This window comes from Corvus hawaiiensis, chromosome 30, assembly GCF_020740725.1.
Source record: "Corvus hawaiiensis isolate bCorHaw1 chromosome 30, bCorHaw1.pri.cur, whole genome shotgun sequence".
Lineage (NCBI taxonomy): Eukaryota > Metazoa > Chordata > Aves > Passeriformes > Corvidae > Corvus > Corvus hawaiiensis.
This window is the reverse complement of record NC_063242.1, coordinates 6087435-6105309: the sequence shown is the minus strand read 5'-3', so window position 1 is coordinate 6105309 and position 17875 is coordinate 6087435. Positions and strand designations below refer to the sequence as shown.

Genomic DNA, 17875 nt, shown 5'->3' with positions numbered 1-17875 from the left:
AGTCTTTGAGGAATCTTTACTAGTTTATTTTTGCTTGATATATTTATAACTTCTTAAATGAGTTACAACTGATGTAGAAACCAGTTCAATCCAAATAAAAGTTTCTGAGATCAATATAAACTGAATTGTACTCTCCCATTTTGTGTTCCTTTGGACATAATGGAGCAGACCATATATTAGTTTAATTAAAATCTACATCTGCAGAAGTCGATGGCCTTGCAGTCAGCTGATGTGCAGCTGCTGAGATGCTTCAATATAAGTAGCAAAAAGAAAGGTAGAAAAAAACTCGTCAAACTGCAGACTGAAAAATATGCAAAAGCTCACATCTGGGCAGTTCTCTTGGTCACAGCTGCTGCCAGCTGTAGCTCACTGACTGGTAATTCGAAAAGAAATGGATAAAACCCTCAGGCAAACCCGTTTCATTCACAAGGTATATGTGCCGGTGAGAATATTCTCACGAACTGGCATCCGTATGCTGGAGTAAGTTCTATGTTTCGCCTCTTTCTGAAAGGACTGGCTCTCCAGGAGCTCCTGTTTCGGCTCCGTGTAGCGCTGCCTGCGGCTGCCCGGCTCCAGGGAGCCCGCGGGCCCTCAGCACGAACGCTCTCCTGCCGCGGCGGAGCTCTCAAACGTCGAGTCGTGATTTGGCAGTGAAAAGCGGCTAGACTTCCTATTCCTTTTTTTTTTTTTTTTTTTTTTTTTGCTTTGCTTTGCTTTGTTGTTTTTTTTTATAGGAAGGCGTGACAATGTCTGCCTCCTTTCGTTCTTTGAGATACTGAGTGATTAAAGGAAACCTGTAAAGGAGGTGAGAACAGTGAGCCCAGGCGATGCTTAGTTCCGAGTAACTCTTGCTGCTGGCTACCTGTTGAGGTGGGTTCACGCAGGCGCTTCATTATTTCTGTCTTTCCAAGCGGGTTCATTTAAGCCCGGCCGGACCAGCCGAGCGCCGCCTAGCCCTGCTGGGAGACGCGGCTCCCGAGCCTCCCTCGGAGCGGAGAGAAGTTTTCTGTGGAGAGGACCGGGATTCCGGCTGCCGCCCTGGGGGGGGGCACCTGCAAGCTGAAGGGAGGGAAGAAGAGGCGGGGGGAAATAAAGAGGGCAAGAAAGCCCCACCTCCCGTTTCCCCGAGGAGACGTTCCCCGGGAGCTGAGCTCCCGAAGCAGCGCGGCTGCCAGCGCGGGGGACGCGGACACTCGGCGGCTCGGCGGGGCGGGCGCGGCGGGGCGCGGGGCCGAGGCGGGCGGAGCGCTGCTGCGGGGGGCGGCGGGGCTGCCGCGCCGGCTCCGCTCCCGCCGGCGCAAGCTGCGCCCAGCTCGGCGGCACCTCCGCGCTCCCCTCCCCGCCGCCCGGCGCTGGTGGGGCGGCCGCCCCGGGCTCGCCGGGGTCCGCGGTGCCAGGAAGAGGCGGCTCCGCGTTCCGCCCGCGGAAACTTTGCCCGGCGAGCAAGGGGAAGGATGGAGCCGGGGGAGCCCGCGGCGGCGCCTCTCAACCTGTCCCGACCCGCGGCAGAGACGCCCCGCGGGGAGTTCAACCTCTCCGGGATGCCGGAGGCCGAGGGGAAGCCCCTCTTCGGCATCGGCATCGAGAACGTCATCACCTTGATCGTCTTCGGTGTGATCTTCACCCTGGGGGTGCTGGGCAACACCCTGGTGATCACAGTGCTGGCGCGGAGCAAGCCAGGCAAGCGCCGAAGCACCACCAACATCTTCATCCTCAACCTGAGCATCGCCGACCTGGCCTATCTGCTCTTCTGCATCCCCTTCCAGTCCACGGTCTACGTGCTCCCCACCTGGGTGCTGGGAGCCTTCATCTGCAAGTTCATCCACTACTTCTTCACCATCTCCATGCTGGTGAGCATCTTCACGCTCTCGGCCATGTCTGTGGACCGGTATGTGGCCATCGTGCACTCCCGGCGCTCCTCAGCCTTGCGTGTTCCCCGCAATGCAATGTTGGGTGTGGGGCTCATCTGGGCACTCTCCTTCGCCATGGCCTCGCCTGTGGCTCACCACCAGCGCATCTTCCACCGTGAGACCAGCAACCAGACCTTCTGCTGGGAGTTCTGGCCCAACCCACGCCACAAGAAGGTCTACGTGATTTGCACGTTTGTCTTTGGATATCTGCTCCCACTGCTGCTCATCTCCTTCTGCTATGCCAAGGTGGGGCAAATGTAAAAGGATGGGGGGGACACAGTGGTGGAAAAGGTGTCCATGAGCCGTAGGACCATTTCTGGGCATGTGGAAGGACTTGGCACTGTTGGGAGAAAAAGGAGCAGGGGTGAGTTTGTGCCACAAAGGGAGAGGGCAGGTTTTATAGCTAAGGGATATCTGAGGGGGGACAACATTATGTTCAATGGCACAGAGAGGTCAGAACAGTGATTGCAGGGGGTGAGTCGGGGGGTATTCTGGCAATTACTGGGGTCTCTCTGTCAGATTTCCTTGTTGCAGAATGCTAAGAAGCCCCAGTGCTCTGCTGCTTTCTCCATCACCATAGCTTTTAATTTCTTGCAGTGCTGTATGAGGAGTTTGGCTTAATAAAGTACAACAAAGCAACAAGTTGTTCAGGCTTCAGATGAACAGATTGCGTTTCTTTAAAATGTGCAGTGGACTTTAAAAAGACACAAATTACCTGTTTGGTGTTAAGAGCATAAGGTGCATCATGCTGCCTGGTCCCTGCAGTGCAATGTCTTGCCCAAGTTGAAGTTGATGAGAGATTTACCTCTGACTTCAGCAAAGGCAGGTGGTTCTAGGGAGCAGGGCATGAGGACCCAGGTGGGAAAAAGCAGTAAGTAAGGGTGCCTGAATACAAGAATTTAAGGACTTTTCTGCTTAAGCAAGGTGTCACATTTTTCTGGAGTAAAAATTGCAGCCTTCAGTGTACGATCCTCTGCTTGCTGCTGAACAGGATCTGGAGCACCAGGTGCTACCTGCTGAGTTACACAGAGATCCTCCTGTTTCTGTGCCAGCAGCCCTCAGTGGCAGGATTTCTCCTTAGGCAGTGATTTACATTTGAGAGGATAGGACTGCTCTTGCAAATAAGGACTGCTTAAGTGTTGAGAAGTCAGTTCTTCAAATTACAAGTTCAATAGATGTACTTGAAGTACTTAATTTGAACAAGTAATTTTATGTTCTGCTCAGTTTTATATATGTTACATCAGCTTATCTGTGATGTGCAAATTGAGGCTATAATGTCATCCAAATCTGATGAAACCAAGGCACGCAGAACACAAAGGACAACATTTCTAAATTGCTGTTCATAGTGGAACAAATCCAACCTGGCAAATGAAGAAGAAACACGTTTCCATGCATAATCCAAATCCTGCTTTCCCTGAATGAATACACTGGTATTTCATCTACTGTGTTGAATATGACTGAGCTGTAGCAATAGATCATCAGTTTGAAGAAAGTATTACACAGTGCAGGGAGAATGTTACAGAATGTGTGCACAGGGGGCTGTCAGCTACTAGTTCTTCTCTTTTTCAAAGCCCAAGCATCTTCAGTTTCAGCATCAGGTACTGGCCTCTGAAGTCTAATTATATGAGAGAAGATTAAAAAGAAATCTTTCAAAATTAGCATAGTCCTGTAGAGTATAAGCAGGAAAAAAGCAAGTATGCTTAACCAAAATATATGCACAGCAAATAAAACACACCATGTCATTACAAAGCACATCTACAGAAGTAGATCCCTCAATGTTAGTATGAATGTGTTGTTCAAAAGAAAAAAAAGGCAACAACCCCCCCCCCCCCCAAGCCAACAAAAGCCACTCTATGTGAAAAACATGCCCGAGAACAAGTTCATAAAATCAAGACCACTTGAAGTTACAATGAAATCATGTGCTTAAGCTATTGCCAGGCTAGGATCTCACCCTGGCTTTGTGATGTATTTTGAGCCTGTATGTATGATCCTGCTTGCCATGGTGTAGGGCTGGAGGAGCTAACCTGAAGGGATGAATTTTAGAAGATACCTAGGGGTTAGCTGGTATTCCCATCAATGTCAATGTAGCTGAAAAATGCCATGACTTTTACAAAGCTATCAAAGGTATTTGTACCCAGCAGCTAAAGAGTCATTCCTGCCTTCATTAGAAGCCACTGACAAATCTCCAACTGCAATATTTTGGGATGGGGGGAGTCTTCTCTTCTCAGGCTGAGCAACCCCAACTCTCTCAGCCTGTCTTCATAGGAGACATTAATCTCTGCATTAGTTTCTTATGAACTTCACTGTTTTTCATGAACTGTGGTTCAGCGAGATAACACAATCTTCTGATACAGTAAATTAAGACAAAAGAGACTCATTTCTCTATTTGAACATATTGCCTTTTCCAGACTCCTTTAAGGCAGTTCTGTTTCTTTCATAAACAAATTGCAATTGAACTTTCAGTTTTGAAAGTCTCATTTTTTAACCACTCTAATAGGGAGCCAAGTTCTTTCTCTCTCACACACACTTCTATATCATATTAACAGAGATTTGTATTTTCCCCATGGATAACAATGCTGTTACAATGTACAGGACTGCTGAAATAGTGCCAGGTATTTGTCCTCCCAAAATATCTCACATGATACACTCTTCAGGCAGAGATTTATGAGATCATGCTCTGCGTCTTATGTGTACAGCTACCTCTTTTCTCTCTTCCACAAGTAATTTTTGCTTCAGTTTCATCCAAATTTTTGATAGAGGAGTGAAAATATGAGAAGGAATGATAGTTCCCTAGTTTTGTGAGAACAGCAGACAATGAAGAAGGTGGAGAGTCTCGGTTAGCCTCTCTCTCTTTTCAGAAGTCAGTTTGCACTCAGCTGTTAAGTATCAGACAAGCTGTAAGGGAAGAAGTCTTATGTACCATCAACCTATGGAGAAGACACCTTTTTGGGAACACAGTAAAGAAGTTGTAAATCCATAGGAAACCAGCTCTTGTTGCCTCACAGAACTACTTTTGAAAGAAGCCTACTACATCAGGGAGAGGAGCAGTGATTATGTAGTGATCAGTTGAGTCTCAGCATTGCATACTTTACAGACATCTTGTGTTCTGACTCTTTTATTGCTTTTCATTGTACTTGCTATTTTTTCTAATACTGACTTTTTGTATATGTTTTGTAACATTGCTACAACATTTACTCACTAGGGTGTTCTTAAAGGGTAAAGTGATAAATGATTCCCAGTCAGCTTCTAACAGTTGACATCTGCTGGGGTTGTGCCATGTTACAGATAATTTTGGGTACCTTGGTTTTTCAAGGATTCAGTCCTTGAAAGTCAGGCCTTTTTCAATCAAACCTCTAGGTTGGACACCTGTAATTATTAGCAACATTTCCTTTTATAGTATGTAATGTTAAAAGCTTTCTTTAAAGCAAATATGTCTTGCCTTAAGAATGTTTCCATTATTATCTATCATTCTGAACATTCTGAATTGATGACATGTATGATTTACAGACTTGGTTAAAACTAAGCCATAAAAAGTAAGAGCCTCAATGTAAAATGCAAGCTTATCTGGCTTCGGGTATTATATCTTAAATTTTGCTGAGCAGCAGGGGGAAAACTTTATTAAACTGTACTGAAAGAGAAAAATAAAAGGTATGATGCAATAGTCACACACTTACTTGAAAGAGGATGAAGGATCTCTTGTGACAATAGAAGTAGCAGCATTACTTTAAAACATGGACTGCAGGCAATGGCACTTGAATGTAAATCAGGTTCATACTACAAAGATGGTTCAGAATGTAATGCTTACATTATCCACAAAACAAGCTGTTCATTCTTGCTAGATAGTGACCTTGTGCAGGCTTTCCTTCTGCATGATTTTCAATGGCTGATAATGAGGGTGTAGTCAGTGGAATGCCAGACAGTAAACATGGTTTTTAACAGTGTAGACTTCAAACTTTCACAGTGTTTGGTAGACTTATGTGAATAGGCACAGATAGTTGAAGTTATTTTCTTCACTCCTGTACTGGAAAAATCTCTTTCTCAACTTTATTTGGTCAAAGTCCTCAGTCAGACCTCTCAAGCCATCTTGAATGTAGTTTCTGAAACAGCAGGGGGAAAAGAATAACCAAAGAAAAATTTTAAAAGAAAAGAGAGGAGAGGAGAGGAGAGGAGAGGAGAGGAGAGGAGAGGAGAGGAGAGGAGAGGAGAGGAGAGGAGAGGAGAGGAGAGGAGAGGAGAGGGAGAGGAGAGGGAGAGGAGAGGAGAGAGGAGAGAGGAGGAGGAGAGGAGAGGAGAGGAGGAGGAGGAGGAGGAGAGGAGGAGGAGAGGAGGAGGAGAGGAGAGATCTGTAGGCAAAATGAAGGGCCTGAGTCAAACGTCATGAGTGGCAGTCGTGGTCATACAATCTGGACCAGACTAGATCCTACAAGTCTCCTTACACTCTCTTACACAACAACATAATTTTCTTACCACAGCACCCCACCCTCATCTCCAGAAAGCAGGGAAGCTGATCTCTGAACAACAGGTACATGAAATTGGCGTTGAAAATATTACATCTTATGAGACCAGGTTGAGACCTATTTTTTAGCAAGCTGAGTATTTAATTCCATGAGTTAAAAATGCACATGGAAATGTATTAGTGGATATTTTGAAATAACATCTTAAGAGAAATAGCCTGAGACAAATGAAAAAGCATATTGTAGAAATATTGCTCATTCAGGCTATTAGAGGAACAATTGATTATTCACTGGCCCAGAGGAGAGGCAATTTGAACAGGGTAGTGGGGGATTGTCTTCGATTTAGCTTGTAGTGTTTGTGCATAAACATGGCTCTTTTTTAATACTCCATGACATTCTGTGTAGGTCTTTGAGAGCTGTTCCTCTGCTGTTGATAAGTAATTGCATTTTGCCTATTTCTCTTGCTGCTACTTTTCATGCCATCTGGTACAATACTACATAAAGCCAACATGTTTTCACTGCAAATACTTATTTTATGAAATGTGTGTGTAATCCGAAAGAGGGGAAGCTGAGAAGGTTCATTTGAAGGTTATAATCTAAATTAACAACAAAACCCTCTGCCACCACCTCCCATCCCCCTCAAATATCCAATCTAACTGTTTTGTCTACTGCATCTTTCTTTGAACTGGAGAGAGATGCAATGCAAAACTTTGGGCTAAAAGTTTCAGAACAGAAGAAAAAAATGTTTGTAACTTTAAAAAAGATTTTGCAGTTCTGATTCCTGGGAAGAGTTTATCTGACTTTAGTTTTGGTCTGTGAGAGAGAATCACAGAGCAGTGCAGTCACTGGGTAGCACGTGATGGGATTTGCAAAGGTCCAGTAGAAACAGCCCACCACTGTAAGTTATGTGAAGGGGGTATGATAGATGAAGCAGCAGTGATGGGAAGTGAACTTAATTGCGTTCCTCCCATGCCCTTTTATTTGGTTTTATGTTTTTCACTGATGGACTCAGCCATTCAGCTGGTTTGTACAGGGGGATGGCAAGTGAATAAAAAGTCTGTGAGCCAGACGGTCATCTCCTTGGTCTTCTGCTGAGGTTCTGTCCTTTCCTTTGGGTCTGCTTCATACTTAAGAACAAAGAAATGAAGTCAAAATGTGACTTTCTCAGGGAAAGCCCATTTATTTTTCACCTGCTTTTCCTTAGCTCAGGTTAGCCCCGGAAAAGGCCTGGATAGTGTTTCCAAATAGGAAGTGAATGCAGGGTGAGTCACATGTTAGTGCACAGATAAGCACAAATTATATCTCTGCACTCACAATATTAAGTGGTTACAAGTAATTTCTTATTTTTATTGTTGTTGGTGGTTCTCTGGTAGCTAAGAGTAGATACCTAAAAATGCAGTCTGCTGATGAGCTCTGGTTATTCACAAATACCATCTTACTTCTTTTAATTCAATATGTATGTCTCTAAGACTCTAATACCAGAGTGGGATCAAGTCTCTAGATAATCTTGACTGATGTCTGTCCTGGTAGTGATTAGCTGTGCATCCCAAAGCAGAGAAAATATCCCCAGATGATATAGAAGAATCTGAATTTGAACCCTTTTCCCCACCTCAAGATCTCTATGCATCCTCTATCCCAAACCTTATGTGTAAATGATTACATTAAAATTTGGACCCTGCTCTTGGATGATGAGCCTTTTTGTGACATATTTTTAAAATTTACTTGTGAAAGACGCATGGTGAGTATCATCACATGCCTCATGTGTCATGCCTCGTGTGTCATGCCTCATTTTATTATAAATTATTTTTGAAAGCCTAAGCTTCTTTCAAAGATCAAAACTCCTAACATCTTGATTATATTAATCAAGCATCCGTATGAAGAAAGCAAATTATGCAGGTGACTCAGAAAAGCTCTGACTCAAAACCCACACTTTTCTGATGTTTTTTACACACACTAAAGGTCAATCTAAACCAACAGTCCTTGACTTTATGGAAGAAGAGAGATTGCTAATTCTATGTGCAGGATAGGTTTCCATCTGTTTCCTTGTTAATTTGTGATATATATTTGTTATGTAATACATCCAAATATTTATAAAATAATTCAGTTGTGGTCTGCTTCATATTTGTTGGTTCACACAGATGCAGATAGATAATTCCTTTGGTTTTCCTACTGTGCATGTTTGAAACGTGTAACTTGGTTCAGCGATGCTTGTAAGCAAATCATGCAGTACTGGAGAGCATGAGAGTACTCTAAGATACATGGGTTTGAATTTTGTTTGAATAGAAAGTGGTGAAATATGATAAAGAGATGCAAATTAATCTTTTCAGGTTCTTAATCATCTGCATAAGAAATTGAGAAACATGTCAAAGAAATCAGAAGCATCCAAGAAAAAGGTATGATTCATTCACTACTAATACTTGTGCAGTGGTTTGGCCCAAAATACTCATTACTGTTTATCTTCTGTGAGATAAGAATTAGGAGAAACGCAAAGCAGGCACCAACTTTGCAAGAATATAAAGAAGTTTATTAACAGACCTAAAAGAAGGAAAAAAATCTCCCACTGACAATGTGAAAAGACAACCCTTAAGATGTTCAGTCTGTTTACCACTTCCATAATAACCTTGTTCAGTCCATTTAGAAAGAGAAGACTCTTCTTGCTTGTGCTATGAAAGCATTATCACAACGAGACAGCCGCCCACTTCCAAATATTGTTCAGTCCATTTAGGAAGAGGAGTCTCTCTGCCTGCGCGTGAGTCCTTTCCCCTGACTTGCAGCTTTTCCCACAACTGCTTTCAAGGGTCCACTCCTGAAGTTTTTTGGGGTGCAATTTTAAGGTTGAGCCATTCAGAAACAAAAGTTCTCTTCACCCATCTCTAGGAGCATTTCATCTCTAAGAACAGAGGCCCTTCTCCTTCCCTGGGAGCAAAGGGTCTTCATTATCTTCATCTTTAGGACTATCTCTGGGAGCATCTCTAGGAACTGAGGTTTTCTCCTTTCCCGTGTGGAGCAAAAGTCCTCATCTGGTCCATCTCTCCCTGTCCAAACTTCTCATGAAATTACAGCTGTGTCAGCATCTGCCTATCTCAGCGCAGGTGCTTTTGCTTACGAGTTGAACACTCCACCCCCATATCTTCATGAAATTACAACGGGATACTCTGATATATCATAGCTTCACAACAGACTTTCAGCTTTAAGCATCTCCTCTCTCTCTTCCCGCAGGTTTTCAGCTCTTCACAGCAACAAAAGGGTTAATCTCACCTCGGCCTTGCGGCTGGAATGTTTATCGCAGTGGAGAGGGGGGAGAGCCGAGCCGCTCCGGCTGCCCACAGCAAGGCAGTGGGGGGGGTTCCACGGCTGGAACAGATCCATCGACTCCAGCATGGCCATGGCCCGGCCCTGCCTGGCCCAAGCAGGGCCTGGCCGGGCCCACTGGCCCCCACACGGGGCCCGCAGCCACCTGTGCCAGTGCCGGAAACGAGAGAGAGCTGTGGGGAGTTTGTGTATTCTTAAATGTGGATCACAGAGGCGGTCACAACTTTAAGTGGCTTAAAGAATTGTCCATATTCACACTGGCCAGCTGATAGGTTCTGTTAGGTCATAGAGGAAGCTGTAAGCGCCCCTTTGCAAGGACATCCCTTCCGGGAGTATGCTTGCTAACCCATGACAACTTGTTCGATTGTACTTTAGTCTTATGGCTAAGCTAATTTGGTATTATATTGCTTGTTACTAAAGATGAAACAGAGAAGAAATTGAAATTAAGTATTCAATGAAGTATTCAGTGTCCCTCTGAACTTAGCAGATAGGAATCTTTTCTGATCCAAGTTTTCCATCACATTGCATCAAGCCATTACCTGAGATCCTAATACTTGGAACTTCAGAGCATCTGAAATTTAGGCACAGGGAGACAACTTGTCTTTAGTGTTAATTTTTTTTTTTTTTTTCTCACAGGCATTTTCCCCTGACTTGTAAATCATGGGATTTTTATGTTTTGTTTGTTTTGGTTTTTTTTAACTAGCTGATTTTGTAATGTTTCAGTGAAGAATTCCTAGGCTGTATGAGGAACCTTTAAAATGAAATTTATTGTGCTTCCCAATAGGAGTCTAATAAAAGACTTTTAATGATTCTCCAATTTTTCTATTGATTTTCCACACAACGTTTTCTTCTCTTACATTCAAGACATAAGTTACGTACCGGATACAAATAGAATCATGAAAAATCTTTAAAGAAGAATATAACCTTAGAACAATATTTGAAAGATGTGTTTATTCAGAGAATTTGTCAGTTAATATAATGTGGTTGTGATTTTTGAGCAGATTTGACCACAGTAATCATTTGACTAACTTCTCAGTTTATGGATGTGGAGGAAAAACCCCTTAGGCTGTAGCTCTTCATTTAATCTGGCCACTATTTTCATACGGGCATGCAGGCTGTCTGCAATGTAAATGAGATATACATGGACTCAACAGGAAATAAGTACTCTGTTATTTAGGCATTCTCTATTTTTTAAAAAAATATCCTACTCAATAGATTTCGATTCCTAGAATTAAAAGCATTATGGCCCTGACTCAGTAAAATAATTAACATATATACTTTCGCATTTAACGTTGTCAAGGCCAAAGGTGCAGTTTTCAAAGACATTTTGTACATTGCCATCTCTCATCTAAGTTATTCTCAAACTGGAAATATCTCTGCATTTCCTTGAACAACTAATTCTTAAAAATTGCGGGTCTGACTAGGAATTAACTTTCCTAGCTTCAGGGTAAAGCACTACAGGCATGATCAAGACTGCTTGGATGTATCAGGGTTCAGTGGCCAAAGAGGAAAAAGAACCAAAAAGCCGTCCAAAATATTTTTTTGCCTTAGAAAAAGAGTTTCTAAACCTAAGGCCTATCTCATGTTTTTCAAAATAACCCTGTCTTCGTTAGTGTGTTAATGCTCTCTCTGGTTACCATATTTTTCTTCTTTTCCTTCTACTGTCTTGTGAAGAATGCATTTCAGGTGTAATTATACATTTTTTAGCTTTATTCAAACCTTGATCAACATTCCAGTAGAAGAATCTAAAAATAAATTCACTAGCTGTGTGGAAAAAAAATAATGAAAACCATTAATTTGCCTAAATTCTATTTTACATGCTTTTTGGTCAGAAAGCATCAATATTAACATCATATATTTCAGGTGGGTTTTATTTATTAATGCAAGCTCCCAGTAAGTAAAAAAGAGCTGCTCTTTAGTGATACCTTGTTTGCAAGACAAACTGATGATTTTGGAAAGGTAAGCTCTAAAGTTAGGCTTCAGAGGAACAATGGGATAAAGCAGATGTTGTGAGGTTTCCTAATAAAAAAATTGCTTATTCTGCAGATATGAAATACTTTAAGTAAAAGTTACAAGAGACACATTGTCACCCTCTGCTTTCAGATGCCTTGGTTATTTTTTCTTAGAATTTTGAACAAACTGGAGTAATATGCCTCTTCTGAAGTAATTGTGCATATGGTATCCTGAAAATTTGTTTTCACTTGGAATATTAAACCACTGAATACATCAATCAGAGAATAAACTGTTCGTAATTTATGCAGTCTTGTTAGAACACATTCTCCTGGTAAGACCTGAAAAAGAAAATATCTCTGTGGCTGTTTTAGAGGCAACTGACTTAAACTCTATGGAGCTAAGTAGAGGAATGGCTTGTGAAAACAGATGATTGCTTTAGACTAAACAAATTATATTAAATACAAACATAATGTCCTTTGTTTTCCGTTGTGAGATTATACTGACCAACAACAGCATTTGTCATAAGTTATTTTGGCCTGTTGCCACAGAAATGAAAATGTTTTTCCTGTAAATTTCTCTTTGCTAACTCATGTTCTGATTAGGTAGGTCAGTCTGAATTACTACTGAGCATTAATCAGTCCAAAAAGTATAGACCAAGTTCAATGAACTCTACATATTTTCTGTGGTGCAGTATTTATCACTTTGTAGCCACTGGGTTAGTTTTGGCTGTGAAGAAGACGCTAAATTATCTGAAAAAATAAGTTATAAAGTGTTAATGTAGTAATTATAATGGCCCCCAATAGAATATGCTTTGGAATTATTATTAGACTTCTATTTGGAGACTTATTTAGTTGAAAGAGATACTTGATAGAGGAGTAGATATTAATTAGTTAGGCCACTGTGAAACGCTAACTCCTGTTTCTGAAGTAAGTGAAAACTAAATAAAATACTGACAGTCAAATTCCACTGTTCCCTGACAGGACTCCTTCAGCACCTGAAGGGTCTGTACCAACTGATTCTGGAGCTGTCAGAATGGATGTAATGAAATTAATCGTCCTCTCATAAATAGTGGAAGTGGAGTTTGGAAGCAACACTGAGGATATTTTTTGTTCCATTTTTTAATGTAGTGTTTGGTGGTGAACTTTCATTTCCAGATTGGTTTTGATAATGTGCAATCACCAGAAATTTCAAGCCCTTACTTCTTTTTTTTCGCTAATTGTATCCCAGAATGTTTTTGTATGACTCTCCTACTGGAAATTCTGCGTTTAAAGGAGACACTTTCAAAAAATCCCCTGCACATTTAGTAAGCACTTGAGCAGCTCTAAGCTCTTCCACCAGCTGCCTTCATGTATAATAGATCTCTCTTGAAATTTTCATCAGAAATTCTTGTGCACTGTACTAAAACTTAAATCCCAAAGACCCTGTTGTCATTATTTTACAACAGGCTTAGGTCCACTTCAGAAAAGTCTAAGCTTTTGTGTAGGGGTTTAGGAACATCATTCTTTACCGTTGAGGAAAGTTGCGCATTTGCACTTTACTATGACATTTTCCAAGGCTGGGATTCTCCTTGCAGTAGTTCACTATGCAAAATAAAGCACATACAGGTAATGGGGTAAAATCAGTAACAAATATTCCAGTGTGTTCCCTGTCAGTATACTTTTTGTTGTGTTTTTTTCCCCAAAATAGTAGTTTTGAAGCAGGTTTAAAGCTGATTCTTTGAGTGCTCATCAGACATATGTGTTTTCCTTTCCTTGTCTCAGACAGCACAGACTGTGTTGGTGGTAGTAGTGGTTTTTGGCATCTCCTGGCTGCCTCATCACGTGATCCATCTCTGGGCTGAATTTGGAGTTTTCCCACTGACTCAAGCCTCCTTTCTCTTCAGGGTAACTGCACACTGCCTGGCCTACAGCAATTCTTCTGTGAACCCAATCATATATGCATTTCTATCTGAAAATTTTAGGAAAGCCTACAAACAAGTCTTCAAATGCCAAATTGGTAACAAGTCACCTCTGAATGATGCTAAGGAAAATAAAAGTCGGATAGATACACCACCCTCTACTAATTGTACCCATGTGTGAATGTTGAGAAACCCTGTGTGTTGGCTCTTCCTTTCTGTGAACAAAACACCAAGAAAAAAAAGCACAATGAGCTTTATCCTGGGTTTATCTTGATAAAGCTAATTGGTATTTAATATAATGAGGTTGCATTTGTAGCCAAAGTTTGTGAAACTCATATGAAATAAACCTGGGATGATCCTTTGCATCTCAGATAACTTTGTCAAATAAAGCTCTTGGACCTTTCATATATATTTGAGAAAAAAAATGTTGAGGTGATATGTCTGTATTCTTACTCACTAAGCATACAAATGTACAAGATGAAGATATTGATGTGGACAGTTAACTTTCTGACATCTTACTCCATGAAAGTGAAAAATGGATAAATTTTCTGTCCTACAGATAATAAATATTGGACTACTATCATTTCAAAGATGAAAGCTTTTGTGCTCTCTTCAGATTGTTTTGAGAATGCCTTTTTTCTTTTTAAAAGTAAACATTGGCTCTGATTTGGAGTTGGAATAAGTTGTGTATGCCTTGAGGCAATTGGAGAGGAAATGCTAATTCTACCTGTTTAGCTGGTTTTAATGTGTCTTACTGAGCAAGGATGGACTGGTTTTCCACTTCCTATGGCTGCCTTACTGTATACACAGGACTTCTGTGTACACTGTATAGGAGGGTTTTTTATGGCCTGTATGTAGTTGTATCAAAATGAGATTTGTGTCTGAGCAAGTCTTTTCTTCATGTGCTGCATGTGCACGTGTATGGATGTTTTCTTAATTTCACAGACCTTGAGATGGAGACACAGTTTTAAATGTGCAAAGTATATACGTTTTAAAATACCATGTTCTGGAAAGCAACTCTAGACAATGCTTAAGGATTCAAAGATAGCATTCCCTTAAAAGTTGTAGGTGAAGCTTGATATCATGTAGTTTTAAATTGGAAATATAAAGAAGGTTGCATTTAAATTAATGCAAAGTACATAATGTAAATGGTACAATTCTGCAAATTCCTAAATAAAATTAGTAGATTCCATAATTTTATAAATGTACTTAAAATGTCTTTAGGTGGTAAATCACTAAAGAAATAATGGAAGAACACTTGCTCCTTTGAAAACATTCTTTTAGCTGGAGTAAGACATGATCTTACCTTTTTTTATTAATGACCCATAGGCTCATAGAGCAAATCAAATTAAAGGAACCTCTGGACATCCTCTCAAGGCAGGCATACTCTCAGAGTTGTATCACTTCCTTGTCTCAAGATCTGAAAGCTTCTAAGGATCGCCATTCAACAACCTTTTTGGAGCAACCTGTGCTAGTGCCTAATCACCCGTCACTAAAATATTTTTCCTTATCCACAGCTGGGATTTCCCTTGATGTATCTTGTGACCATTGCTTTCTGCCTTTCACTGTGTACTGAATTCTTTTTTCTAGCTGACTAATATGTAATTTTAAGATGGCCATTGAATTTCCCCTCAGCCTTCTCTTCTGAAACAGTGTGCTGCTCTCAGTGTCTCCTCAGGTCCCTGGCTGGATCAGTGGCCGTCCACTGCCCTTCCTCCAATGTATCCACCCCTCTCATCAACTGAGGTATTCAAAACTGAAGGGTGTGTTCCAGGTGTGGGCTCACAAGCACTGAGTGGAGTAATTGCTTTCCTTGGTCCCTTGGCTGGTTCTTGCTAATACAGCCCAATATTATCATAATTCATGGCTGCTGATTTATATTTAATTTCTGCTTTACAAGCACTCAAGTCCTTTTCTGCAGAACTGCATTGAGTCCCAGTCCAAGTTTCAGGACTTGGCTTTGGGCTTTCCTGAACTTCACGCATTTGATAGCTGTTACTTCTGCATTTCCTGCTTACCAAGGGCCCTTTGAAAGGTACACCTGCTCTCCAGAATATCCACCACTCCCCCAGGTTTGGTATCATGTGGAAAATTGCTGAGAGTCCTGCAACCTTTTCTGGTCTTTGAAGATGCTAAGTGGTGTTGGCCAGATGCTCTTTCAGTTTCCTTTTTCTCCACAGACTTGCTTTAAAAAAAAAAAAAGAATTCCGAGTGGTGGAATGTCAGCTACAGAGGGTTAGCTCACAGAAAAATATCTATGTTTATGTGTCCGTATTGTCTGCTTGGAATCAGTAAAAATATCAAAGACATGCTATTGCATGCGTGGTGTTTGTGTCCGTTCTTTCATATGAAGAGACCATTTGATGGTATTGCTAGGAACACTAAATAAATAAATAAATATTTTAAAAACCCCTCAGTTGGAAAAGAAGGGTTTATCTATGCAGGGAATCATTTCCTGGGCTGGGATTGAGGTTTGGAAACTGCCTAGAAAGAAGTTCCTTTGAGTTTTCAGATACTCATTACCTTAACACTCAAATTATTAAAGCATTATCAGACTTCAGCTGAATTTACAACATTTTAGGGAAGTCTACAATTTTGAAAATTGTATTTTTTGTTTTAAAATATTGCTATTTTATGATTTTGAATAAAAATTGCAATGTAAACATATAATTGTATAAACAATTACAATAACAAGATGAGTTTATTTTTTCATCTGGAGAAGAATTTTTTTCCTTAGTTGTACACAGTTTTAAACCTAGGTGCTTGTTAGTAATGGAGCTACATCTGCCTGAAATTTTTAGGATGAGGGAGTAGGAGGGTGGGGACTGCAATAACAACTACTTAGAAAGGTCCCACCTTGTTCCTGGTGAGTATCAGTAAAACTTCCACCTGACTTTTCAGGGAAACTTTAAGAAGCAGCTGACACTCCAAGGCTCAGCTTCCTGCCTGAAACATGCGCCTTTGTTGCTCCATGTCTCTAGTGTGACTTTGTCATACTCAGCTGTGACACAAAGGTTGTGACTATAAAACAGTGTTAATGTGTGCTGTGAACTGTGTCTAACCTTTGAGCAGCTGGACACTTGGTCAGGAAGGTGTCCTGCCACAGAAATGGCTGATTTGGGTAAAAATCAGGGAATGGCTGCTAAGATCCCCTACAACTGAGTATTTGCTTCCACGTTCTGAGCTTGTTGGCAGGGATTGTTGTTTCTGGTGGAAAGCAAAGGAAAAGTTTCACCTCATTGACTGGCTTAGTATGCTTTTTTACATCTTTTTCTAACCAGAAAGGTTGATTTCAGTGTATATGAAGTAAAGGCAAGAGAAAAAAAGAGATTTGTCTGGCTAGACCAGAGGAAATAATCCCACTGAATTCCATCCTGTTGTGTGACTGAATATGTTACGCTGTAAAAAACAAAATAGGCAACAGGAATGTTTACTCAGATTCCTCTCAAACTAAGACACTGCAGCAGGTTTCTAACCAGGTTTGCATTGTATACATTTTGTATTCTGCTTTGCACCACTTTTGCCTTAAAAAGATACAGAAATCTCATTAAAAGAGATAAAGAAAATATTCCACCAGGGTTCTTAGTGCCGTGTTTTCTCTGCCTGACTGTGGGTAAGGTGTTTGAGGTGTAATACAAAAGATTACAGCAGCGCTCTCCTTCCACAAATAAAGACTAAAATACAATTTCAATATATGTGTGTACTCAGATGTACACTGTACACTGCTATACATAAATCAGATTTAGGATCCATAGCCAAAAACCCCCAATTAAATGGCACTTGGCCAGCATACTGTCCAATACATGCTAACATGCAGAAAAATGAAAGAACTTGTGCAACTTTATGCTCGGCCATACTGCTTCACAGGTAATTGTATTTCCCAATTGTATTGAAGAAAGGAATCTTATTAGTTGCAAGTGAAGCTGACATTTAATTGCTGCTTCTGAGTCATTAAACTACACTGTTGTCAGTCACAAGTACGTACTAAACACGGTATGTAGTAATGCAATCATTCATAATTGCCTAAAGATCTTGTATCAAAACATGTAGAATTTCTTAACAATTTTCATATGTCTAAGGTTGCTAATGAAATTTTATGCTGTAATCGAAATTACAAAAATATGCCCAAACTGGCTGGAATTATATGTAAAAAACATTATGATGGCATAAGAAGCAAACTTAAATTTTGTAGTTGAGTATTCCCATCTGCAATCCTAATATTCTGTCGCAGTGACCGCTGCTGCCCACTGCCCAGGCAAGCTCCAGCGGTGTGTGGCAGGAGTGGGGAGCAGCTGGAGGCACAGAACTTTAAAGCTGCTCCTCTGAAGCCTCAGCTCTACCCTGCAGAG

General features: G+C 41.1%; 1 protein-coding gene across 1 annotated transcript; it reads left to right on the top strand.

The window, feature by feature from the left end:
• The first annotated feature begins 1317 nt into the window (after positions 1–1317).
• On the top strand, positions 1318–15843 carry GALR1 (galanin receptor 1). The gene is made up of 3 exons (XM_048289583.1): positions 1318–2156; positions 8692–8757; positions 13390–15843. Exons 1-3 carry the CDS (start codon positions 1455–1457, stop codon positions 13705–13707), a joined length of 1086 nt encoding a protein of 361 aa, XP_048145540.1. The 5' UTR covers positions 1318–1454; the 3' UTR covers positions 13708–15843.
• Positions 15844–17875: the final 2032 nt, after the last annotated feature.

Coding starts and splice junctions, on each gene's coding strand:
- GALR1 (XM_048289583.1), top strand. CDS start 1,455: ATGGAGCCGGGGGAGCCCGCGGCGGCGCCTCTCAACCTGTCCCGACCC. Junction 2,157..8,691: donor TCTCCTTCTGCTATGCCAAG/GTGGGGCAAATG, acceptor TAATCTTTTCAG/GTTCTTAATCATCTGCATAA. Junction 8,758..13,389: donor CAGAAGCATCCAAGAAAAAG/GTATGATTCATT, acceptor TCCTTGTCTCAG/ACAGCACAGACTGTGTTGGT.